This window comes from Buteo buteo, chromosome 17 (genome assembly GCF_964188355.1).
Source record: "Buteo buteo chromosome 17, bButBut1.hap1.1, whole genome shotgun sequence".
Taxonomy (NCBI): domain Eukaryota; kingdom Metazoa; phylum Chordata; class Aves; order Accipitriformes; family Accipitridae; genus Buteo; species Buteo buteo.
The window spans coordinates 2046518-2074029 of NC_134187.1; the positions used below are offsets into that span (position 1 = coordinate 2046518).

The following is a 27512-nucleotide window of genomic DNA, read 5'->3' on the forward strand; positions in this document are numbered from 1 at the left end:
CAAAATCTGCACAAATGATGTGTGCTTCTGAAAGATACCAGAAGACTTTCCCAGGAGGCTGCAGGCACTGAGGACCTTCAGGAGATGCTGGGTGTATCAAGAGGTGACGTCATCCTGAATAGCTGCCCAAGTCAACCCTAGACTGAAATGGCATAAAATTGTTTTTGATGGTGTCAGTCTGGCTCCTTATTTTTGGAAGGCATTCACAGATCAGCTGCTTTCTCAGCTGTTGTCTCGCTGGAGTTGATTGCTTTGTCCTGTAATTTGCTGAATGCTCTGATTCCACCCCAACCATACCAGCTCCTCCTGGCATCTGTCCAGGACCTGGCAGAGTCCGTGGACTTTGGACTGAGCCCGCTGTCACTTCTGATCTAAGATGTCTTGCTCAGCCACTGAGTATTAGTGAGTAAAACCCGTGTGAAGCCCATGCCAGTCTTCAATACCGAGATGACAGTCGTGACAGACAGGTGGATCTAGCAAGTGCTAGATGTGACGTCTTTGGCCATATGTTTTCTTTTGATGCAGCAAATCACTGTCATCTGGATTCCCACCTTCCCTTCCACAATGACTGCCTTCTCCTTCGCCTACAGAAATATACTGCCAGCACCATCTCCTTCCCTCTGTGCACTAAATTTGGATATTGGCAATCTCTACAATAGCCGCCACGTGGGACGTGGCAGCATACTCACATGGAGACCTGGTGTTTGTCCTTGTGAAGTCTTTCTTTCCTCTTTCACGTGGCTTTGGCACTGGAGCTCGAACAGGTGCTGGTCGTATCCCAGCGTTCCACTGGGAGCTCTGGGCCAGGGCTTTTGCTGCTGCTTTGGGAGGCAGGTTCCCGGTTGACTGGTGAGTGGCCCAGCTGGGACGACCTGGTGGTTTTGGAACAGACTCAAGATCTGCAGAAAGTGATAGCTAGGAAGAGAAGGCAGAAAGTATCACATCATCCCAACAGCTTCAGAGGGACGGAAAACATTGGAGTCCATTAAGCACAATGGAGTCCATTAAGAACTTTTATAAATTCTATACATTCTATGTACATTCTAGAAATTATATTCCTAAATTATATCCCTAAATTATATTCCTAAATGATGCAAACATAGTCTACATTATTTTCATTGAGCTGTGCTCTGGTATGAGTTTACCTTAAGGACAAAAGGACCCAATTAGAAATTGATGCTAGTAAAGCCAAACACACATTAATTGATTCTCCACATCAATTCATATGTTAATGCACAAATTCTCCCCCGTGCATATGGCTGTGACTGATCCCAGTCTTGCTTGCTGTTTGAAGTCTTGCAGTGTAAAAGATGAAGTTTATTTTAGCATACTGTTCAATGAGCATTTTACTAAACAATATAAAAATTAAGCAAAAAAACCCCAACTTAGCAACACAGTGATTGTTTATTCCTTGAGAAGGATCCCAAATATTCAAAAAGCACAGGTTCTGCAGACAAACAGCTTTGGCTTTTTTTAACTGATACAAATTATTTGGTAAGAATAGTGAACAAACATTAACAAACCCAAACATTTACATAGGAACTCATTAAAAAGCAATAAGGGTAGATAGTCTTATGTGAAACTAGTGTCCATAGAAAAATGGTTGTGCAGAAAAGTCAATGCTGTTCTGTAATTCCTGCCCGCCTGTTTCCCCCTTCCATTATTTGAATTGGCAGCAGTGGCAGATATATGGTGCTTCGTGACTAATTGTCTAGTTATAAATAAGCAGTCCGGCAACTGCTGAATATCAACCTAAAGAAAGGCCAGTGATTACACAACTGCCGAAAGTGGTCCAGGATCTTAGCAGTACTTGATGTGTGACAGAGATGGTGTGATAAAAGCAGCTGCAGTTTCTCTGTCCTAGGGAGAAAAGCCCAGCATCACAGAAGCAGTAGTAGCTGCAGCACAGATCTGACTACTCCTTGCTTTTCAGCTCCTGTGTTGGTGGCGGTTCAGTTTTAGGGCTCAGAGGGACAGATAGGCAGAGACTATTAGAGCCAGGCTATGCCTTTAAAATTAGAGTGACATATATAAGCTGAGTTTGAATATGCAAACATTATACTGAGTTATTTTCACTTTCAGGAGTGGTCCCATGAAGCTTAACAGGATTTCTTGTATGAATAAATAAAATTCAAAATAAGGTTTGCAGAATATAGGTGGTATAAATATACACTGGACAGGACTGTGTCTCAGTGCTAAGAGCCCTGGATCTTCATGTGGGCTATACCCACCCAGTACCTAAATGCAATCCATACTTAAAACATCAATTCCCTGTCAATATGTCATAGGAAAATTTATTCCTGACTTCATATGCTGCAATCTTATTACCTTAGGATATAGGCAGTGAGGCAAGAATGACTGATGCTGTCAAAAAGATGTTATTTAGTAAGTACTAAAAATAAGACAGTAATTCAAGAACAGCTGTGAGGGTGGAGCAGTCTCTCGAACAGAAACAAGCAGACAGCCTGAAAGGCAAAACCAGCCCCTAATTGCTGACATTGCAGTCATTTGCAAAGCTGTCAAAAGCATCAATCAAATTTTACCTTCCTAATAAAGTGTCTGGGAATTTTGACATTTGGGCACGAGGCTGCCTATTCTGCTGAGACGCTGCAGAAGACTCCTCACTGGAAGCCCTCAAGGACTTGTGTAAAGGACACTGGTGTGGCAGCAGGGACGCTGCGAAGGGACCTGGAGGGCCAGAGCTCAGAAATCACAGCAGGGCAGCACAGCTCCACATCGGGGTGAACAGGAGGGATGATAAAGTGGCCGAAAATGGAGATCTGGTTTCCATGCCCAGCCCGGTAAAAGCTTGGACAAGTCACCGAACTCGTTGCATTCTTCACTTTTCTTTATATAAATATAGGGACAGTAGCAGCTGAAGGCAATGTGAGCATCAAGGTGGAATAGACAAGCCATAAAGCCTTGAGCCAGCAAAGTGCTTAAAAGCTGGTTAACACTGGAACTAAACATATTCTTCGAGTAAAGCATTTCCCTGGATAAAGATCGAGCCCATGTACCCTTCCCGCTGTAGAGACATGGGGGTTGCATGCACATTCATAAGAAAGAATGTGGCCCTTCATTCAGAGACCTAATTAACTTAATTTATTGTAATTTACTATTTATTGTAATTTAGCTAATTTACTTTAATTTATTCTAAATTAAGTGTGAGCCTGGTCACATTTTGTGCTACTGTTTCCATGATTACTAATAAATTCCAAAACCTCACAGGTTTACTAGGAGGAGAACTGATTCACCACATGCAAATGTGGAGCCAGTGGATGTAATTCCAGGACTCGGGTCATCACCTTAATTATGTGTTTCTTCTGTTTTGGTGTGCTGTTGTTCAGCCTCCTGAGCTTGGAGCTCCATATAATAGCCTTTTTCACATCTTCATTGTTGGCTGTAATATACTTTATTCTCACCTACTTTCTGCACTTGGATCATTGATCTATTTAAGAGCTTCATTTTAATTTGACTTGATGTTTGCTTGCTTGGGGCACTTATTCTTTCATAATAGTCTATTCTTCTTCTAAGGATTTACCAAAAGATTTGAGCATTAAGCCTCTTTATTTGGACTGGATTAAATAAGAGTCTTTTCACAGGTCTTCATTTCAACAAGGTTTCCCAATGCTACCTTAATAATAAATGGAAATTAATTTTGGATTATTCCTAGCGAGTTACATATATATTCTTTTTATGTGCATCAGCCTACCATAACCTAACCTTTATTGTCATGTAGTTTTGTCATCATTAACGGCCAGCGTAACAGCAGGCTAATGCATCAGAGAATAAGAAACACAGCTCCTCTACTGAGATTTGGACGATTCTAAACTCAAGAGAAACGCAAGCCTGTTTTCAATGTAAAGGTCTAGGAAAGAGTGACACGGTAGCACAGGCTACCCCTGATTTTTGACACAAATAGAAGTCAGTGCAAGATTGCATAGGACAAAGGCACGGAGCTCTGCTCTGGGCTGGTGTCACCAAGGGGTAACCCCATGGCTCTGAGGACGCTTACCCCTGGGTTAGGCTGTCCTAACTGCCTAGGAGGGATTATCCAAGGGAGGATGGTGGACCTTGGCAGCAGGCAGTGGCTTTAAGACCCTTCCCAGGGCTTTTTGTGGTGTGAGAATTCAGTACCCACCAACTCTGCGTGCTCCCTCAGACATCTGTCTGCAAGCATTTTGTGTCAGCTAAATGCTTTCTGGTGACTATTTGCTACAGGAATAATAATAATGTCCCTTTTAAACTGTGAGCAGCCAACAGAAGGTGACACAGGTACACGCTGTACTGCTGCAATTTGTAGGAAAAACTCTCACTGAGGTTGTGCAGGAGGGTTTGGACTCCACGGTGGGAGTCAGACTAGGTGCTTGTGCCTTCCTGACTGGAGGTTGCGGGTTAAGTAGCTTCAAAGAACACATAACTTTCCTAAAATCTGGGGAAAGAAAATCAAATTCCCCTCTTTTTACCCTGAACTAAGATTCTTTCACTGCTGGACTGACAATAAAACAGCTTTAAATTTGAAACAGGAAGCGGTGGTGGAATGGAACCGTGTAAAGGTGCCCTGATCTAAGGGCTACAGAGGAAGCCATTGGAGAATGGAAATTGTAAGACACAGGCTGAATAACTTTAATTATATTTTCCGTTCTTCAACAGTGACTGAATCTATTTCCTTGCGAACAAGCTGTATTTGGGTCAGGAGAATGCCTTCCAATCTCGGGAGACAATGCCTCTCTTTTATGTAAACCTTCTTTAGCTCAACTCACATGCGTTCCCTGGCTTTCATCGCTTAGGAAACACGCTTCCAGGTCCGCAAAACCCCCCGATACGCTTGTGAGCACGTCCTTCTTCTGGCAGTTATTTGTTGCCATATCTACAAAAGCTTAGACTCATGATGCTTTCTGGAAGCCTGACTTCCCTAGACTCCTTTCATGTGAGGATGCCCTATTTTACCAGAGATGAGCACAATGAATCCTCAGTATTAAGACCTTGGGGCTGCTTGCTCAGGCTCAGCGCAACGAACAGAGCACAAACTAACATCAAACTGCAGCGATCAAAAGTCGTGAGCACAGAAATGAAGCTTTGGGAAGAGCTGGGAGCGTCGTTAAGAGAATCGATCCAGTGCTTTGTAAAGCGTGGAAACAGACCGTCGGGATCCTGGGCAGTAAGCAACGTGAGGGAGGAGCAGATAACAAGGTCACTGTCTACACTCAGACAATTGCCGTCCTTTTCCCACCGAAGGCAGATGGACGATGTCTGGGCTGCGGTGGGAGATTGCCCCCGGAGCAGCCAGACGTGGGGTGCTTTGTGTCCTCCTCCTGCCCGCGGATCTCCCTGGGGGATAGGCAGCAAATGTGCCTGGAAGCCTGTTTCTTGTAGCTGGAGCAAAGCTTCACAGTTAACAAAGTTAAGTAAAAGCTCTGCGCTAAAATGTTCCTGGGTGTACCTGCCGCTGGGCCCCGGTTGATATAATTACAAGCCGGTGATACTTGCCAGTGATTTTGCCTTCGGGAGCTTATTAGATCCATGACCCGCTCTCTTTTTTTTCTCAGCTGCCTGCCGGCTAAGGTCCGGGGTCTCCCCTCCTCCTTTCTTTCTCCTGCAGAGTAGAACAGAATGGTATTAACAAGTGCTATGGAGTTGGTTCCCTGGGGTTGAGAAAAAGAAAATCCCTTATGATATTGCCACCCGAAAAGACATGGTTTAAGATAATACATTTTATCTTGCACCTGGGGCAGACCAAGAGCGCACAATCAGATATCGTGGCTCAGAGGAGGGTGGTAACTTGCTATTTTTTAAGTTATGATAACTTCATAGCACTCAAACGCATGCCCTTAGCTCAAGACTTACTGATTTAAGCTAAATCCACATAACATGTTACATCAGCTTAGGGGAATTCACAGAAAGGCAAGTTTAGCTACAGCAGTTTGAGAGTTTTTAGTGAAGTCCATGTAACTTGTCACATAAATAAGACTAGAGGACTGCCCCTCCGACAAGTTAGTTATTCATTGGTTTTATAGCCAAATAATTCTTGTATACGCATATGTATACAAATTTATAAATTTATATGCAGCTATTATTAAAGTCAATACAATTAACTGGCAGAACAGGAATATTCCAGACTCTGAAAATTAAGTGAAGTACACTGGAATATGGCCAGTTGTCACATTTTTCCAGTATCAGGAGTAAAATCCATACTACGAGGAAGTTTCTTCAGAACTCGGGCAGATTCTTAAACGCGTTTGCTCTGAAGGTGTTCATTCCCCTTCCACATTCAAATTCTGCAATATAGAATTAGTGGATTTAAAGCAGCAACTCTGCGTGCCCTCTGAGGGCGTCTCGCAGCTCCATCAGCAGTGTCTCTGGGCTCCTGGAAGGCATGCTAAAAGGCACAGTATGAATACAAAATCATGAATATAAAGGGAGGAAACAGACTCTAAAAGCAACATTTATCCTATAAAGAAACAGAGCCACACCACATAACACACGCATCCTCAAAAGCAGCCAACACCAGCACGTATCTGGTATTCGCTTGTCCCAGACCAGCTGCAGATCAAGAACCATAAAGACAAATCAGACATTATTTCATATAGCAAATTGAGGAGAACTGCCGTCTGTTTATAAACACTTCACTAACAGTCAAGTGAGAAAATTCAATCCAAAATATTATTATTATGGGGAATGAACTGGTCATCTTGGTGGACTTGGCAGTGTTAGGCTAACAGTTGGACTCAATCATTTTAAAGGTCTTTTCCAACCTAAATGATTCTATGATTCTCTGATCTTTAAATAGAATACAGACCTGGCCTTGTGGTCCTAAATTAAGATATTAACCTCTACTGCTGTATTCTAGTGTCCATGCTCATGGTGTCAGAGCATCCCCCTGCAGCAGGTTACCACCATGGTCTCACTTCAAGGTCAGGAAAATGTAAGCAGTGAGGATGAGTTTCTCAAGGCTGCAAAGGAGCTGGGCATCAGAGCCGAGATGAGGACAGCAGGGCTCTCACTCCCCGTGCTGAACTCGATGTTTCTCACCCCGCTTTCCTCCCTTAAGGAACGTTTTTCATTCCCACAAGCCTAACAGGCGGAGAGTACTGGGCTGGCTATTCAGAAACATGAAAAGCAAGAGACGAGCGTTAGGATTCGGCAGGACAGCGAAACACCATGCCCTTCTCACGCAAGCAAGCCCCTTTTTGTCAGAAACTGGGCCCAGGCTGCTGACAGAACAATTACTGAAAGTAATTATTTTCTCGTTGGGTAAACACTCTAGTACAATATGCAACTGTTTGTAGAGCCGGCCTATGTCCATAAATTATCTAACTGAATTAATCTGGCTTCCAGAAGCCTGAGCTGGTTGGGGCGGGGGGGGGGAAGGAGCTTGCATTTTGGCTGAGCTGTTGTCATGAGAAGTAGCAGGGCTCTTTCTTGAGGCACAAGGACACAATCTTGGCGGGGGTCCAGCGCTAGGCTAGAATCGGAATTCATTATTCATGATAAAGTGGGAGGCAAATCTTTTGATTTATTGGCAACAAGCAGCACAAACACCAGATGCCTTCCAGCAGAACTGTACATGCATGGACTGAAAGGAACGCCCCTCCTGGTCCTTTTTAGGCAGATCAGAGTCCCAGAGAAAATTTGCTAACTTGGTTCCACACTTCAGATAAAAACCTTTCACTTCACCTTTGCAATATTGCTTTGTGCCCAAAGAGACAAATCCATCCTTGCTGGTCTCTGTTTTGTTTGTACATAAACAAAAAGCTACCTGGACAATTCAGGCATAAAACAAACCAGACCTACCAGAAATCATCCTTATGATAAATTGCACACATACAAGCAGCAACACCGAAAGTCACAGCTATAATTCTACTGAGGGATTTTGGTAACCCCTTCCAGGCAATTTGTAATTCAACCCCTGTCGGTATCTCTTCTCTATCGCCTCACCACTCCCTCGACTATGCATCTGATCATTGCTATTCTTAATTTCACCGCTCAGTGACTATGAAGCTTTTCCCACACTCTTCCATCTAAACCAAATAATCTCTCAGTGAACAAATTCAGGGATCTCTGTCCCATCTCCTTCATGCAGTGATGTTTATCACTGAGGCTCTTAGGTGCCATTCAGTTTTTATAGTACAAGCTCATGCCTTTCTGAGCAAGCAGCAAAAAAATCCATCAGTAGAAAACCCAGTCAAGTCTCAATTATCATCCAGTTTGCAAATTAACACCATTCTGCCATTTTGGGGGGCACGACCCAGCTGCGGCGCAGTGTTATGGTTTTTCTCCCCATTGACACGAAGCACCAGCGCTGTCCAGGCAAAACCCTCGCCCAATTGCTCTATAGAAATCTGTTTGTTTTTCAAAGGTAAATACCCAATTACAGTCTTATAGCCCGAAATGTATGTTTTGTGTTACCTCTTTTAGGACTCCCTTCGTCTCTGCCCCCCTGCATAACTGAGAAGTGACTGTAGCTTGTTACGCTGCCCACATTTCACTTTTTTTGGCTAAGCAAGGATAAGTTCTCTGCTAGGAATTCACAGCAGTGTAGTTTTGATACTGCTGTGCAAGGGAGCATGTAGCTAATGACTCCTCTCAAAAGGCCAACAAAGAAACAGATGACAACTCTGCCATTTAAATGACAATATTTCAGCTGCAGTGTGGAGACCCTGTTATGATGAACAGGAAAGTTCTTACCTCTCTTTGAACCAGAAAGCAAGTGTAGAGTGAGGTCCAGCTCAGAGGAGATGTTAGCCAGGTCCAAGAGCTAGGAAAATCTTTTTTTTTTTGTTACCTCTTAAATTTTGCAAAATTTAACCCGACATTAGTCAGATTAACTTTGATTCAAAGAAGTAGCCAGTGACTAGTCTCACACATTGCTTTGATGATGGCGTCAGGTATTCCTTTGATGTAATCTTGTTTATTCACAAAGAATTTTCTACAAGTCCGGTTTTCCTCAGCACAGCAGAACTCAAATGGAAAGAACGGTTTGTTGGCTCACAGCTTTCCACTCAACCTGCTGGCCTACAAGTGCTCTCTCTGGTCCTTCTCTCTCAGCCATCACTTTGGCTTTCTGCTGCTTTCCTGCAAGTTCTGCTGCATCTTTTCGCGCATGCTCGTGACCTCAAGAAAATACTCGTTCCTCTCTATATGCATTCAGACCGCAGCAAACCCCATTTCCTCTCCCAGACTGCCTTTGCAAAACCCTGTATTTTGGGAAATCACTCCTATTGTTTTAGGAATCTCATTTTACATAGGTTTCATTGCTTCTGACATTCATTTTACATGAAGAGTGGTTGTTACGCCCTTGAGCTCCAAGAATTCATCTAATCTGAAGAATAACTATACCTAACACAGCCTGGGGGGTCAGCGATTTTTATCTTGGTTCTCTGTTCTACTTTACAACCCTTTACACTGGTCAGGCAGGGTCTGCCTGAGCCTGCAGCCTGCACCGAGGTAGATCATCTTGCATAGCATTCATATGAGACTCCTAGCTCAACTGACCAGACACTGGCAGTTGGCTGCCCTTCCTCAGCCATCCAAAAAAATGCTTGGCATCACAAGCGGGGCACTCTGACCGCTCTGACAACCTACGCCTGCTCAAGCCATCCATCAGCTGCCGTTGCCACCTCCACCAAAAGCCTTGAGGAACTTGAGGAACACTCGAGCGCGAAAGGGGGTCTCTCACCGCTCCCACTGCCAACACGGAGCCTGGCAAAGCGCCGAAGACCCGATCCCTATAGGCAGCTTTTGCCTATAGGCAAAAGATTCTTTTGCCTAGAAGCAAAGGATGGAGGACGCAATAGACAGCCTTAGCGGGAGGACTTCTGGGATGGGGCTGCAGAGGGGACACTGTCAGCAACATGTCCGCAGAAAAGAAGCGCCAGAATATCATTATGTGAGTGGGAAGCTGGGTCAGCACCTGAAACGGCACACCTGCGTTGCTGAATAATCATTACAGATGAGACTACACACTAGCAATTACTTTCAGCTTAAGTGATATTAAAGGGAGATCCTTGATAAACAAGTGAATCTCATAGAATTCATTTCTCTCCTTGCAATAATCCTCTATAATTACGGATAAGTGCCAGATTTGCTAGAACATTCGGCATTAAAATATTCTCCATTGCACAAATGGATACAGGCTCAAATCTCACTTAGGAGAAGAAAACAGTCAGTGTGCTTACTGTATCATTAGCAACTCAGAATCATTTGCATCTGGTTGTCAGCTGCATCTACAGCTCATTGCTGGAACAAGTGACTTTTAAACTCTTCAAACAAGGCTTGTCCCACTTTTGACACTGGGTCACAGCCGGCACAAGGGAACCCTAAACCTCGCAGAAACCTTTGGGAGCCACTACAGAGAAACATTTAGCACAGCTGAAAAATAATATCAGGACATCCACTTGCAACAAGAGGCATTCTGTCAAAATATTTAGTTAAAAGCCTCAAAGAACTCTACCCAAAATGGTGCTAGAGTTTGGAAACATACCACAGAAAGAGGGTGAGGTGGAAACTGGAAAGCTCTTTGAAGTAGTGCAGTATCCTAGGACTAGGGGACGCGGATTAAGAAATGATTCATAAAAGGCTTTTGCTCAGACACTGGGAACTTTGTGGAACACCCCGGAGGAGTGGTGGGTCCACATTGAGAAAGAGCCTACACGAGTGCACGACTGCTTAGCCAAATAATCACTGGGCTGGGGTAATTCATGGGTTGATTGTTCCTGTGCACAGGGCTAATCTCAGCTCTATCAGTTACTTAAAGTACAATCTGGATACTTTCATCGTGGCTCAGTTGGTTCCCAAGGTTTTTGTTGGCACAGTGAAGAGGAATCTCCTCCTCTCTGCACATTCAGTTGGGTGAGAGGCTGTGCAGTCCTTTTCACAGGGACTAGGCAACGGTCAAGCTAATCCATTACCTGTTCACCAGGCTCAGATTAATGACAGTATTACCAGTTTCACAAGTTACTGCACATCAGCTGAATTAAGTATCTGCTGTGAGCCTGTGAAAAATGAGAGCTGGTATTAACAGAGACTTAAATGAGAAATGGGCCAACACTGCACACGGGTGACTACAGCAGCTTCCTTGCTGTTGCTCCTGCTGATGCTTGTTAATGCACAGAAATTTGACAACAGATCTAAGATTCTGAAAATATCTGATGCCAGATGTGTCAAAGGAAATCATGGGGCAGTCCTAACACAAGTCGACGTGCAAAACTATACTTCAGGGTGGAAATGCCTTTCTTTTGCCAGCTGCTGACCAGATAATCCTGAAAGCCCAAGAACTGATGGCTCTAGGCAGTCTATCCCAGGCAGCGTAGCTACAAATACCATTTATTACTGAAATGTTCCATAGTATATACATACTCTTACACCTGCACCCCCATTCAATCATCTAAATATCTTTTCAGCCAGAAGATCCTTGAAGTGATGGAATTGTATTTCATTGCAATTAATTCATTCTTCCTCTTCTGTACAAAAAACACAGATTCCTCTCAACCTTGCAGCTTTATTTAAAAACTCTTGAACAAACTCTTGTCCTGATTCTTCCCATTACAGCTGTGTAACATCCCCAGGAGTTACAGCCTATTTTATAGGCAGCCACTAACAAGCTGTGCCCATGCTCTGCACTGAAATGACACAAAGTAGTGCAGCTGCAACTACAACTGGACCAAGATCAATCCAAGAAAAGCCAAAAGAGCAGCAAAGTGGGTTTGCAACCAGGTTGCTGAACTATAAGGCTTCCAGGCAGCTTGGAGCACAGGCAGAGTGAGCTTGCAAAGGACACAGACATACCCTACGCCACAGAAAAAGCAAAAGAGAAGAGATCAAGCTCTTACGCCTGCCTAGCCTGCTCGATGGGATCGTAGTTGTCGAGGTAGTTGAATCGGATGGTATCTGTAGGATGCCTGTCTGATGAACGCCACGGTGGGAGCTCTTTTTTCTCCTTGCTTGTCCTCCTTCCTGGCACGGGAAGTTTTGCCTCTGGGATGTTGCTTCTTACTGGTTGCACATCAATAACTACAAACTCATCTTTTGAAGGAGTCTAATAAGAGAGATTAAAAGAAGAAAATAAATTTTAGCCTATAATGAAAATGAGATTTATTTTGCTTAACTTTAGACGTCTGAGAATTGGGTATTGACTCAAAATTAGTCTCTCCAGGCTTCATTATGGGCAGTGGATGGAAATAGGCACCCTGACAGTGCATGTCACCACCCACGTCCCAGAATCTATATTAAGATGAGCTGAGCTGCTTTTGAGATGCATTGGTTTCTCTCTATTAACTAGAGAGGGAGTCTACAGGGGAGTTCAGTTAAAATTAGAGGGCTGAGTTTTGAATTCAGGGCAGAAGAAACCCACCCTCACAGCCCCACAAACCAGGCATGGCATCAGGGAATCTCAGGAGAAAGCAGTGGCTACTGAGTAATCCTCCACCTCCCCAAAATGGCCCTGCCACCTTTGAAGAAGAGAGAAAGAGACACCAGGGACTATAACAGGCAGAATGGGTGCTTTTTTCCTTTCCACTAGGTAGACTGACTCTGAAGTGTCAGCAGGGGTGACGCTGGGTACCCCACGTCTGCTTATCAGATTGAGGCAAGCTATCATATGCTCTATAAACTAGGGAAAAAGGGAGGGGAACAGCCTTGACTGCTGGAGAGGGAAATTTAGAGGATTACTCCAGAACAGCCTGAAAGGGTAGCAGGATGAGACCTTGGTCATTCCTTCTCCTAACCAGTGAGATTTTCACTTCCCCTCTACCAGGGGTGGATGATGGGAAAGCTGAGCGCATGGCAACACATGAGTTTAGATTCTAATTTAAAATTATATATCTTCCATTTTACTAGTGGGAGATTACAGAAGGATAAAGAGGCAAAGGGCTTAGGAACCCAACCAGCCCAGTTTTCCCACTGGGCCCAAACGTCTCTAGAGGTGGTAGGTATGTACCTTTGGTCTCGTGACATGCAGCTCTTTCACCATCTCAATGTAATGTTTCTTCCAGATTCCTTGCTCAAAGGGTGTTGGAGAGAAGTTGATGTACCAGCCAAAACGCAGGCATTTCAGCATCCAGAGCTGATCCAGTTCAGACAGGTACTTCCAGTACCAGCTCACCTACGAATGCCCAGTTAGTTGAAAACCTTGGGGTTTCAAGCATCCAAGATTGCAGCTAGAGACTTCTGTGCTGTGGATGTAATTCCCCTGTGTTCTTAAACTAGTACAATTCTTCAGCACTGTTTATGCTCCATTTAAACCTTTCATTAAACCATTTAAACCATTCAAGGTCTTCATGACATGCTCAGTGCCTAAGTGTTAGCTGAGTTCCAGCACAGCGTGAAATACTCCAAAAATCACAGGCCATGAGGAAAGATTTCAGCTTGTTTCGAGCAACTTCCTGCACTTCTACTCAATAAGCATACAGTAGTTGGAATAAACCCTTTGTTTCCACTGAGAAAACAGCATCAATAAACTCTCCAAGACTGATAGACCTGTTCTGAACATTTTCTTCCTACTCATATTCTGCTGTTATACTCCATCACACAGTCACCTTGCATGCAATGCTTCTTCCAGCTTAAAGACAAACATCATCTATTGGCACTGCCATGCTTATAATAGCAGCTGTCCAATGATGACACAGGTAGCACTGTAAAGACCTTTTTTTTCGAAGTAAGTAATTTCCTAACCTGTCTTCTCCCCGCCTGTGAATTAATAGCGTGAGCTGCATCCACATAAAACATGAAATACTGGAGAAAGATACTACAGCAAGCTTTAAACAAGCTGAGATTTTGATATATTTGTAGTATTATATGGAGTACTATGTTAGTGTGGTAATAATGTCACCAATACCTGAACTTATTCATTCAGAACTACTTTGGGCATCACCTCACAGCACTTTATCTCATGCAAACATATTTTTGGAGTCTTAGCCACTGTGCTCAAAAGCACATCTGTAACTTCTCTGCTTCTCCACATCCAACACTTTACCCTCAAGCGTTTTAAAAGAACTGTTTTTCTTAAAGCATCATGTGCAGTTCTTTGCAAGTAGCACAAGCCAATACTTCTCAAAGCAATTAATGATTCTGCACACAGTGCAAGGTACTTTAAAAGAACATGACTTTCAGAAAGTACCAGGCCTCCTTCTTGGGAAGAATCAGTCTTGTAAAGTGCCACATTTTAAATGCCTTAGAGCTCAGCATCTAAAATTACTCTTCACTTTTGTAAATCTTGGCCCATCTGGCTTAATTTAGGATCTGTGGAAGTGTTGCATTTGGTCTCATACAAGCGTCACTAAGCATTTGGCACCAGGCTGCCAAGTCAGAAGACATCCTTGCATTATGAAGAACAGCACTGGTACGTCTTTGCTGAAAACTAGTGCTGTTTCCTTTTTTTTTAACTAGCTTGACCTGATTTTCTGAACCTTAGGTATGTGTTGGTTGGCTTTTTTACCTGTGCACATCGACAGAGGCTCCGTGGGTCCAGGAAGGAAAAGATGTATAAAGAGAGGACTCTGGGAAGCCTTGTGGTAAAATCTAGAGCCTCGGTGGGGACTCGATCCTGTAGCTGCTTGGCACAGAATTTTTGCTGTGACGGGGAGCAGCGTTCCAACAGGTCCACCAGGATCCTCCGCCTCTGACCATCTGTCCACTTGTCAAACTGAAAAAAGGAGTTTCACGTTCTGAGAAACCGGAGATTCAGCTTCCTAAAATAAAGTGCACATTTAAGGCAAGGGAAAGTGCATAAGCAGCAGCTTCTGGTGACTCATTCAAGAGCAAAGCACGTAGGAACTGGGAACAAATGGAGAGGCTACATGAAAAGAAACTCTGAAGCCACGTAGCATGTGATTTATAATCCTCAAAGGATCCAGGATGGCCTAGTCCAGGACACACTCATGCTCACAAGACTCTTTGCTCCTGGGACCGGCTCTGAGACTTGGCTTTGCTCATGGAAAGGAGGAGACTCGGATCTGTGTTTACAGGATCAGGTCCCAAACTGCAATGAGTTCACCGCTGACTCCTCATCTATCCTGACACTTCTATGGTCCCCACTACCGCAATATTCGAATGCCTCACAATTTGTAAAGTATTTATTCCCACAATCCCACTGCATATGAGAGAAATCCCCTCTACAGAGAAGTGGAGCAACGAGAAACTAAATCAGCCGCCCATGTCTCACAAGGAAAATCTGCGGCACAGATGAGGCGGCACGGTAACGAAGATTTTTTGCAGCATTTCTATGCTTATGACAGGTATCTAAAGACCAGGATTGAAACGGCTGTGGGAAGAAACGAGCACTTAGGTAACCACAAAAGCATTTATCGCTTTGCTATGATGGCAACAACAACGCTGTGTTGAGCAGAGCGGGGCAGAGCTGTGTAAACAGGGTGGGAGCAACGGTGGCGGTGGCTGGTGGTTAACTGGTGTTGATAGCAGAGGATGGAAAGGGCCCCGTCAGCAGGAATCTCCTGGGAGGAGACTGACCTCATCACCACAATCTGTGCAATCTGTCTCAAAACCTGCAAGAGCAGTCCTGGCTGCGAGGGTAGCGCAGAGTGCCAGGAGGGAGGAAATGTCGGAGGACCCGGCGTGGTTAAAGATGGCTTTCTGGAGGCGAAATTCGGATTTCGGAGAAGTCCCGCTTCATCCTGCTTCCTAGCACAGCAACAGCAGCCTCAACCCAAACTCACCTTCTTTTCAAAGGGAAAACTGAACTGTTTGGGGAATTCCCCTGTTTGGGGAATGTTGCTTTTCCCCATTTGTTTCTTTCTCACGCATCAACCATCCCCAAAACATGCACTCGGCTTTCACAGGATTGTTTCCTGAAGCCAGCTTTCCACAGCTGACAACTTGCTCTCCACAGGTCAAATCACAGCACATTCATTTTTGCATTTAACCTCAGGGCATTAGAAGTTCTTACTTAAATGTGACCTCCAAAAATTAAAAATAATATGAAAAAACACGCGTTTCTTTCAATATTTTTTTTATTTATTGTGGGTAAATGGCTTAATGTCCAATGTCCCTTCCTTTCCCTTTCAGAACAAAACACACTAGAAACTCAGATTTTTTTTATTCTCTGCTTCCCCTGCCCCAAAATCTACGGTCAAGTGGAGAACTGGCAGAATAACAGTTTAAAATATACTGTGCAGATGAAAAGTAATTGAGAAGTAATTTCTTTCCAGATCATTTGAAAGAACTCTTTCTTTCTTTCTTTATTTTTACTTCGATGTATTTAATTCCAGTACTGGAGAATAAACTCTAAGAAATAAATAGCTCTTCTCCTTCTTGCAAACACCTCTGCAAGACCTTCAAGAAGGTCAGCATGAAGAAAGGGTGGAATTGGCAAGCCTGAGATCCCGGAGAGATGAAAAGCCAAATAGAAAAAAGCTCTCAAATGTCCATGCCTTTTCAGACACAAACGGCAAATTAAGGAATACACCCTTTTCCTCCCATCCCTGTTTTGCATATAACTTTCACCTCTAATGATGTTTAGCAGAGTACTAAGGAAAAACTGAAGCCGGACCTTTGGATTTAGGACTTGGAAACATATTTCCTGAGAATAAAACCAGACAAAGGTGTACCAGAGAGGAACAGAGGAGGTTCTGCCTGTGCCCTTCTCACCCCCAGCTTGATATAAGAGGCTTTCTCTGTCACATGGGGAAGGGGAAGGCTTCTGCTGCACACACTCCCCATTCATGATCACAGCTACATCCTCTTCTCATTAAAACAAGCTGCAATCACCAATTTGCAAAGATAAATTTCTCCCACATAAGTTCCAGAGACAAGGGAGTATCCAGCTTACTCTCTTCCACACCAAGAGATTAAGTGAACTAATCAAAGCAAATCTAGCTTCTCTTTAGAAGGCAGAATATTTGCTCCTGTTTAACTCTTCCCATTCCGCCACGGGTTTTGCAATAAAGCAATTCCTTCCAGCATCCTCAGCCCGTGCTTACACTGCAAGGGAAACCCCATTTAAATCAGCGCCACACAGTCAGGAGCATGGGAACACACAGCTTCTTCTCCACTGCATTCAGCAGCAGCCAAGTAGTTAAGTAGGCATAATTTGTCTCTTTTCCAGTATTAACAAGCATGTCCCCATCCTACATTTGGCTGCCTTTCTCCACAGTTCCTCCCCTTGCATCTGATTACAGCAACCCAACCAGTTGGACCAGATTCCCCTTTTCAAGGTGCTGCACCTTCTCTAGCCGCAGCTAGGAACACTTTTTCCCTTTTCCGTGCCTTTCCCCGAGCCCTGGCAAACAATGTCTCCCCAGGGACTGTATGACATAAGGCTACACTGGCAATGCAGAGTGCTCAGTCCCTGCTTCTGCGATCAGTTTACAATTAATCCATGAGTGCACACACACAAATAACACAGCCTGACACTAAGGGGAGAGCCCAGGACCTCAGCGCCAAAGTACAGAGGCTCTGCCGCTTAACCTAAAGAGGCCCCTCTCCGCTGTAAGAGACAGGTTGTTTTACTGACTTGAACTAGCCACTGAAATGGGACATAATCCTCATCTCCAGCCCAGCGTGTCGACGTGAGTTCACAGGGTTACAATCACATGCAGGCATCCCTGTGCTCTGCAAACGTAGGACCCAATTCGCTAGTCAACGAGGCTCTTTTGCAGAATGGCTTGCAAGCAGATGGAGATGATTCACCGAGGGAGAAGCAATTTTCCCCTCCCGCCCCAGCCATCTTCTCCTAGTCCTGATAAAGGGATTTGTTGGAGACCTGGGACCTGGGTGAGAAGAGAAGGGATGAAGCAGACAGGCACCTGATATCCATGATACACTAATCTACCCAACCAAACCCTAAACATCCCTGCCACCATGCAGCTCTGTGTCAGCAATTAGCAACTCGCCCCTAAGATCTGTTCGGTTCTGCTTTCACTGCTGTGGTTAAACAACTAAACCTGAAATTTTGCACAAGGAGACTCCTGCTGAGGAAGGCAAGCTGGCAGCCTGGTGACAAGAAGCACCCCTGAGCAGGAGCCATGGCTCCTGCACCTTGGCACCTAGCATGGGTCAGCTTCTGGGTAAAGAGGTGTCTAGAGGTGGGGGTCTGCATGACTAGGTGTCCTGGTTTCGGCAGGGATAGAGTTAATTTTCTTTCTAGTAGCTGGTATAGTGTTATGTTTTGGATTCAGTATGAGAATAATGTTGATAATACACTGATGTTTTCAGTTGTTGCTAAGTAGTGTTTAGACTAAGTCAAGGATTTTTCAGCTTCTCATGCCCAGCCAGCAAGAAGGCTGGAGGGGCACAAGGTGTTGGGAGGGGACAGAGCCAGGACAGCCGACCCCAACTGGCCAAAGGGGTATTCCATAGCATGTGACGTCATGCCCAGTATATAAACTGGGGGTAGTTGGCCTGGGACAGCATGGATCACTGCTCAAGAACTAACTGGGCATCATCAGTCAGTGAGTGGTGAGCCATTGCTTTGTGCATCACTTGTTTTGTATATTCCAACTCTTTTATTATTATTTTCATTTTTTTATTGTTATTATTATCATTTTCTTCCTTTCTGTCCTATTAAACTGTTTTTATCTCAACCCATGAGTTTTACTTTTTTTCTTTCCCGATTCTCTCCCCCATCGCACTGGATGGGGGGAGTGAGTGAGCGGCTGCGTGGTGCTTAGTTGCTGGCTGGGGTTAAACCACGACACCAGGGATGGGGTTCAGCTGCCCAAACACCAGTGCCCTGCGTTGTGGGGTATCCTGCAAAGCCTAGAGGTGCCACTCCAAAGGTGACAATTCTCTGCAAATCCTGCATGATATCTGCCGTGGTATCTGCATATGTCCACAGTATCATACTCTCACCCTTCAAAACAAGGTGGCTGGATCCAAACCGTGTATTTGGCATGGTTCCTGGTTCAGGCTAATGTCCAAATTGTGTCTGAACGATGTCTAGAAGAGTGCTACCGACCCAGGCCAAAATCGTGCCAGGGAGCGTGCTAACAATTTCAGAGTGTGTGTGGATGAGCAAGTTCCAGTACCTGGGAAGACTCAGATCTGCTGTATAAATTATTAGCACAAGATGTAGCCCACAGGGTGAGCTGAATCACTGTCTGGGCTTCCCTGACATGTCTCCATCTCATTTGGTTGTAACGGAAGCAGAGACACTCAGATCACCTGGAGACACTGAAGCTTAGGTGTCTTAATCTACAAGTTCAACCCCAGCTTCATTGTCAACTTATTAGCCTGGGTGTCAGCATGATAGCACTGAGCATTAAGGAAGAGCAAAATGCTTTTATGTTTTTTAAATTAATGGGAGGAATTTTTGGCTTGCAGAACACAGCAGAAAGGGAGGCTGAGAGGCAGAACGTCAAGGCATCTGCCCTGGGTGCAATACAGAATAAAAGCAACTAGAATAAAAAAGAAAAATTAAGAGAGATGTTAACCCTTTCACAGTTTAACCATCAGAAGGGTTTCAGCTGAAAGACAGCAGCACAATTTCTCTTTTATACGTATCTCGATAGTATTTGGGTAAAGGAGTTGGTGTAAAGAAATTCAATGCAAATGCCTCCAGCAGGACCACAGCCTGCAAATACTCAGGTATGGGAACAGCCATGTAAGACATGCAGTCTGCTGCCACTACACACCACCACTGCTTCCACTCTGTGCAGCAATAATACTTTGTGGAACTGAGCACAATCTGAGACAGCCAAAAAATTGTAGAGGGTCCCATCGTGCATCTTGCATACTGCCCTCTGGGGCTGCCCACCAGCGCAGAAAACAGAGAAATAAAATCCCTTTGGGTCAGCTAGCTCATTGCTTCTCAACCTGTGTTTTATGGACTACGACAGCCTGGGAGACATCAAAGATGTCCTGTGGCACAGCTGGAAAAAAAATAACTAAATTAAAATGTGCATACATAGTCCCTGAATGCATGCAAATAAAATCAGGAAGCGTAAAGTAAACAATGAGCATCCAAAGTTTAATCTAATCTTTATTTGGCTGTAAAGGAAAACCACTGCGGCAATGCCGCACAAGGCAACCTGTTCTGCTTTCCCAGAAGGCCGGATGGTCCTTCAGTGTAAAAAGGTTGAGAAACACTGAGCTAGTTCATCTCCTGCCGCAAGGCAGGATCCACTCTACCTAAACCATTCCTGACAAATGTTTGTTTAACCTGTTCTCAAAAAACTCCAGCATTGGAGATTCCACCACTAACCTCTAGGCAAGCTATTCTGGCAGTGAATTTTCTGTAGCATTGGATTTTGCTGGTGTCTGAATTGCGACTCCATCATTGCAATTCAAGCCCATGATTTGTTGTCCTATCTAATGTGAACACAGAGATCAGATCATTCCCTTCTTCTTTTTGGACATCTTTTGTGTGTCACTGGAAATATATTATTAGGTCTTTTCTCCATCTTCCCTACAGTAAAGGGATTGTTTTCATATTTTCTGGACCTGAGACTGTTTTTACATATGACTTGTTCTCAGAAGTATGTCCAATTGATCCTCTGCTTTCTCAAAATGCAGGGACCAGAACTGGGGATGGCTCTGCCTTTCAGACAGCCATTTGGGATATTTCCCTTTACTACAATTATAAGACACTGTCAGCTTATATTCAGTTTGTGATCCACCATAATTCCCAGCTATTTTTATGCAGAACTGCTGCATACTTGGCTTTTCCCAGATCTGCAGTTTTTGTAAATGTCATTCTTACATGCAGCACTTTTTACTCGTCCTCATCAAACTGCAGATCATTTCATTCTGATTTCTAATCTCCAGCGTTCATTAAAACCCTTCAAGCCTGGTGTCACCTGCAGATGAGTATGTACTTTCCATTCTATCACCCAGATACTACTGAAAATACTTAACAGTTCTGGACTTAGGACAGACTTCAGCCTTCCAGTTTCATAATAAAGCATTTCCAACTACACTGAATATGGGTTCCCAGCCATACAAACCCACCCTTCAGCAGTTTCATCTGGTCCGTACTTCCTGAGAGGGCTTTGAGAAGGTCATGTGAATCAATGTAAAAACTCCTGCCCAGACCACTGTGACTTCTTGACACAGTTTCTCTCAATTTCAGAGTGCTCTAGGCTTTACATACCAGATACTATAATGTCACAGTCTTTGAAGGGAGTTAAGAGCAGCTTTTGTGCTTTCTGCACCCATTTCATTGGTATGATGAATGACAGAAGCGCAAGGAGAATTAGCTCTGAAGGAGCATGAGAGCTACTGATATAGTGTCTTATGAAGGGTCAGAAATTTAACCTTTCAGAAGATGATTCAGCACTCTTATGTGTGTGTGCAGGAAAGTTGTTTCCAGATTTTGGCTCTTTCAGTGGGGGTTCTAATGAAAACATTTTTGCCCTTTTGCCGGTATATCCCATGGGCATTTTAAAACATCCAACAGTTTTCAAGAGACAGGTTTTAGGTCTGTCAGTTACTGACTATCATGCTAAAAGTTGTTTTTTTGAACAATAATCATTCAACTATTTTGTTTTCTTGGTGTCCATGAAACTCTTTATTATCAAAATGCATGCATGTCAACAAGTTATGGAAAGCATATTTCTTATAAAGATGAATAATCCTTATCAGCTTAAAATCAAAATACTTGTCTGTAAAGACCAGTTCCTATGCAAAAAAATTTCCACGAGTGACCTATTAGGCATAAAGAATAAGTGTCAAATAAAGTTACTGTGCAAATACTTTTTATCAAAGAGTGCTGACAAGGAGCATCATTTCTGTATTTCTGTTTAGCTTGTGTATCATATGTGAGCATGTAACTGGTTCTTTGGTTTCATTTATAAAGATGTGCACAAGGATCAACCATACAGTTACTACTGAGCCACATTAATACATTCAGCTGAATTCACTCATTATTGCAATGAAGTCCCTGAGTCTGTATTCCTGCTTGCATAGGAGACTGAGCAGATTACGGCTGCTTTCCCAGAATGGCCTTTAAATAGATTTTGCCATATAAAAGAGAAAGCACAATGCGATATTTAAGGGGTGAGCTTAGGACTAGGGCAAATCTTGTGCCATTGCATGCTCTGCCATCAGCTTCCTGGGTAGGTCAATTAGAGTTGTATTCCTTTCAAGCAGTCAGCTATGTCTCCCTTCATAGGCTACGGAAAGAAACAGACTTCTCTAGAGGGCTGATCTTTCATCCTACATTAAGTGAGATGAATTATCCTCTGGAAGTACCACTTTCTCTCTGTTGACTCTACAAGGAGCCTGTGATGACCAGACCAGCCAGGCTTAAATATTATGTTTCAGACATACACACCCAGCCAGAGAAACCCCATCCCGAATGCCTAACTTGCGGTCATTTGTGGTTGGGGCAGACAAATTCTATCTCATATCTTTCTGTGCCTCATTTTCTCATCTGCAAAACAGGGTGACAGCACTTTCCTCTCTCATGTTGGGGCTGTGAAGATAATGACAGTAAGAAATTGTGAGGTGCTCAATGATTACAGTATTAGGAGCCACATGTGTGCACTTGGTAGATAACATGTCATTTATTACAGGTTTCAAAGACCTGCTAGCAGGCAATGGTAATACCTAAACATCCAGTATCTTCTTTGAAGTCTTGACAGACTTTTCCCAGGGTTTCTTATCCCATTTCAGATCATTCTGATGATGCAATATGATTTCCTAAGTTCAGAGCTTACAGAATGTGGGCACTGAGGGAATTTACACCTTTACCTTCCTCATAAGTAGAGCAGTTACAGCTCACTTTCACATCAGGAAAATGAATCCCTTTTTCAAAATAGGATAGGTTTTACATTCCCATTATAGTAATCTCTTGATCAGTTCAGAAATCTAGCTGTATTTGAATATATATTTAAAGAGAAAAGTTTACCCATTTTCCAAGTAGGGCTCTTCTTTCTTCGAATACCTATAAAACAAACACACACAAATAAAACTGAATGTTTAAAGGGGATTCCATATGTCCTAAGAAAAATATAGCTTGAAATACAATCTACAAAATATAAACAGAATCACTGAATGGAAGAGTTTGGAAGAAACCTGTGGAGATCTTTTAGCCCAAACTCCCTGCTAGGGTCAACTAAAGCAGGTTGCTCAGGGCCGTGTCCAGATGGGTTTTGAATATCAATCTTAACACAGCCAGACCATTAGGAGTAAGATAGTAAGACCAGTCTTTGTTCCCTGGCCACTTTACAGTGACAACTAATCACAGAATCATAGAATGGTTTGGGCCGGAAGGGACCTTAAAGATCATCTAGTTCCAACCCCCTGCCATGGGCAGGGACACCTTCCACTAGACCAGGTTGCTCAAAGCTCCATCCAACCTGGCCTTGGACACTTCCAGGGATGGGGCATCCACAACCTCTCTGGGCAACCTGTTCCAGTGCCTCACCACCCTCACAGTGAAGAACTTCTTCCTTACATCTGATCTAAATCTACCCTCTTTCAGATTAAAGCCATTACCCCTTATCCTATCACTACATGCCCTTGTAGAAAGTCCCTCTCTGGCTTTCCTGTAGGCCCCCTTTAGGTACTGGAAGGCCACTATAAGGTCTGCCTGGAGCCTTCTCCAGGCTGAACAACACCAACTCTTTCAGCCTGTCTTCATAGGAGAGGGGCTCCAGCCCTCTGATCATCTTCGTGGCCCTCTGGACTCACTCCAACAGGTCCATGTCCTAACAAGAAGGATGACTGGTATCAAAATACAGCAGAGGATTTATGATGTTCACCTTTATTCATAGGGAGCTAGACCTGAAAGCACTAGCGTGTAGCTTCCCACTACCACAAAACTGCCTTCTGTACTCAGGATTGTGACCTGGGAAGTCAGGAAATGCTGTAGATGATTCTTCCAGAAGACAGATCAAAGAGGAAAAAGCCCAGATTATAACTGCACATAAAACCAGCTATTAACCACAACTAGGAAAACATACTTGATCATTATAAACTCCAAACATGTTACTGCTATGACAGTCTGCAAAGGTTCCTGCAGAGAAAGACATTATCAGTGCTGATGTCTGGTACAGCAGTTGACAGCATTAGCTCTGTCTCTCTCAGCAGGAGTGTCTCTTGCGAGGGGTGAAAAATGACATTTCTTTTATTTGTATGTTGACAGTTATTATTTTCTTTATTTGCATGTGGGACACTTGGGAAAGTAAGAAAAAAAACCCTAACAAGCTGAACTTGGAGAAGGATTTGCCACAAGCAAGTGATGAATACTCAAAGATCTAAGTTTGGGGTTGGATAATTCAAGTGAAGCAGGGAGCTATTTATATAACTGAAAGCAATGTTAATGGTCTTTGATCAAAGAAAGACACGTACTTGCTTTCAGCAATCTTGGAGATACATCTGAGCCAACTCTGACAGAGAGTTCTGCCTACTCCAGGCACTTGGAAGCATTAATTAGCAACAGAATGGCCCAAAATAGGTGTAATCATCCACTGCCTTAATCAAGCCCGTTTACTGTCCTCTCCTCCAAGGCCTTGGAGTTATACCTATAATGTGCCTAACCTGGCTGGCTTTGGACACAGCCTGAGGCCAAGGTTGCTCCTGAGATCTGCCATCTCACATCCATGTCTTCAGGTGGTTTTAAATAAGCTGAAGTTCAAGGCTGTTTGGCAAATCCCTCCACACTTTGCTGCAAATGCCACTGGGGACTCTTCTACCCAACACCTGAATTACTGCCCAGCAGAAGGCAAATCATCTCCCAACTTCCAGTCCATCCTTAAAGGCAGCACAGCCCTGTATTCAGCAGGACTGATGCTGAAGTCTGTCCAGTTTTGCTGCGGGCAAGCAGGCTACCCCGTCTTCATCCCTAACTGTAGCACAACCTTGGCATATCTAAGACTCCACCTCTGGTTTTCTGACCATGAATGCTGCATAATTGGAGGTTTCCTAATTCTGGCTTCTTGACTTTGGTCTGTCCCTGATGGTGATCCTGGCTTTAAAACAACCATGACTGCTCATGTCCCAGTAGTAACACCCTGGATAGTCTTTTCTGTTCTAACAGCTGTTGTAAAGGCAGAAAACCATAGATGGAGGCAGCAGGACTCAGGATCTACAACAGGCAGGAGAGAGCTGGGTCCTACCAACAATGCAGACATCTGTACTCCTGAGCATGTTTGAAAATCCAGGGAAATCTACAGGAACTACTAATGGAGTACCCCCAGGATTACCCCAAATTAGACAGGTAGCGAATTTATGCTACTAACTGTTCTTGGGTCTGCTCCTAACAATGGTTTAGTTGGAGCTTAAATGCTTCTGCCTTGGATCAGCTCTGAATTCCCAGCACTCCTGCCCCTTATTGCCTACTCTACTAACAAGTACATTTCTTATGCATCTGTTCTCCTTACGCTTTCACCTTCTTACTGTTTTTCACATACTTTCTATCTATAAATTCTTTTCTCCATGCTTTCTCTTAACTCAAGAGTGCAGAAACAAGCAGAGATATGATTGTATGAAGATGGCACCTTGTCACTGACTAGCTCCCTATATATATTAATTGGACTATCTCCTGATTTCAGCTGCCAGCAATATTTTTGTTGCAACTATTTTTTTTCTGCCAACACTACAGAGCAGTATAGTGATATACAAAAAGGTGTTTCAGGCAGGTCAATGCTTTAAAACCTGGATCAGAAACAAGCAAACCCTTTTTATCATGAATTTCATCACCGAGCACAGGTCTGGGAGCTTATGGTATGTTCTTTCCTACCTGGAACATCATTAAGCATTGGAGTATACAAAAATCCAATATAAGCTCCTAAAAGTTTTGCTGCAGCCCAATGCAACATGAGACTGCCTAAGGAGCAGAGGAGTAAGAAGGTGGGAAAGGGTGGTTTTGCCCACATACTTATTTCTAATTAGATCATACTTTATTGCACAGTGATGTGCATCTGTAAAAATATGTTTTAAAGGGTGTAGGAAACAGACATTAAAATGATTCAAAGGCTGGAGAATATGCCAGATTGAAAGGACTTCAAAGAGCTCAATCTGTTTAGTTTATCAAAAAAAGTTCAAGTGTTGGCTTGAAGCAGGGTAAAAGTCCTTCCACAAGGAAAAAGTACTGGTTACAGAAGAGTTTAATAAGCTAGTAGGGGAAGATTTAAATGATGGAAGCTAATGCTAGAGGTATTCAGACAGGAGACAAGGTTTCATCTTTTCATGGTATAGGGGATTAATCATGTGAAAAATTATTAGGGAAGTGATGAAATTCTCATTTCATAAGGAATGAAGGTCCTTAACTCCAAAGGAAGTCTGGATATCTTCGTGGAAGATGTATTTTAGCCAAATTCTAGTTAGCGACCTCAAGACTGGGAGAACTGTGTGAAACAAAAGGGCTCAAGAAATCCAGGAAGCCAGACTACATGATGTAATGGGCCTCTCTGGATTAAGTTCTATGAATCATCAACAGAAATTTAAACTGAATTCTGAGGGAGGAATAAGCTTCTGGTGATACATGAGCCAAAAAAACCTCAGTTATGTTAGCAGTTCCCAGATATAGTATACAGAGTGGGAGGTTAGGAAATGCATCTCGTTATTTATAAATTGAGTGCATCATTTCAGTTTCCAAAATACCAAGCTAGGCTCATCACTGCCAGGCTTCGCAGAGAAGCGAGAGCATGGGTACTAAGGTCTCTCCTATGAGCTGAGGTGGAGCACTCCGGCCACTCAGAAACTTACGCAGACACTCAGTTTGCTCTGGGGTTAACTGAAGTCTTCTGGTGCAGAAAAAGAATGATTTGGTAACTTTCACTAAAAAATGAATACACATTTTTTGTTTAAAAACAACCGATTTGGCAAAATGACAGTACTTGAACTAAATACTTGCATGCTTTAAACAATGTACATTAGAACTTTCCATTTTTACCTAACAATTTATATATATATATATGTATACATAATAAAGACTGTATGTGTGTTTGATATATGCATACTTCTAATAGCAAACACAATTTTTAAGTTTTTATTCCATTACTCATGACCTACACAGGCAAAAATATAAGTTAGATTTTTCTAGGACTTGAGAATTTGTGAAGTGAACCTGAGAATTTGTCTTGGGATTTGAGAATATTCAAAACGACTGGACAAGATCCTGAGCAAATGCTTCAGCTGACTTTGCCTTCAGAGTTTGGACTAGGTCATCTCTGTAAGTCCCTTCCAATCTCAACAATTCTGTGATTCTATGAATTTCACCCATTTGCATGGAACTTGCCTTGTCATTCATGAGTTGATGGTTCAGTGGAGTCCATGTGCTCATCTTGGTCTGTAGTTTGGGGCCATCCATGTTTCTAGGAGGTGCAAATGCCATAGATACAGGAGATGGTGGGTCCTCTGATGTCTCGTCAGCACCACTGGCTACAACAATTGAACAGAACAAAGACCAACATTATCTCTGTGCTACTCCATTACAGTAAGTTAGTGAAAAGCAAATAGTTTTAAGAAGGAAACCAACAATTTCATAGCATAGCAATGATACAAGTAAAATTATTTGGAAATCAGTTAGGGTAAGGCCTTTTATTTTATGTAACCACAGTAGCCGTGACAGTAAAGGCCAGATTTCCTGCCACTAACATCATATAAATAATTAA

General features: G+C 43.3%; 1 protein-coding gene across 1 annotated transcript in view; it reads right to left on the bottom strand.

Moving 5' to 3' along the window:
- The window catches only part of FBXO16 (F-box protein 16), a 36972-nt gene that overhangs the window by 1869 nt on the left and 7591 nt on the right, over positions 1–27512 (bottom strand). The window contains exons 3-9 of the mRNA XM_075049808.1: positions 27137–27279; positions 22802–22837; positions 14435–14641; positions 12938–13102; positions 11832–12037; positions 5491–5596; positions 690–915 (exon numbers count right to left, since the gene is read on the bottom strand). Coding sequence (XP_074905909.1) covers positions 690–915; positions 5491–5596; positions 11832–12037; positions 12938–13102; positions 14435–14641; positions 22802–22837; positions 27137–27232 — 1042 coding nt within the window. The 5' untranslated portion in view covers positions 27233–27279. The remainder of the gene's footprint in view (positions 1–689; positions 916–5490; positions 5597–11831; positions 12038–12937; positions 13103–14434; positions 14642–22801; positions 22838–27136; positions 27280–27512) is intronic.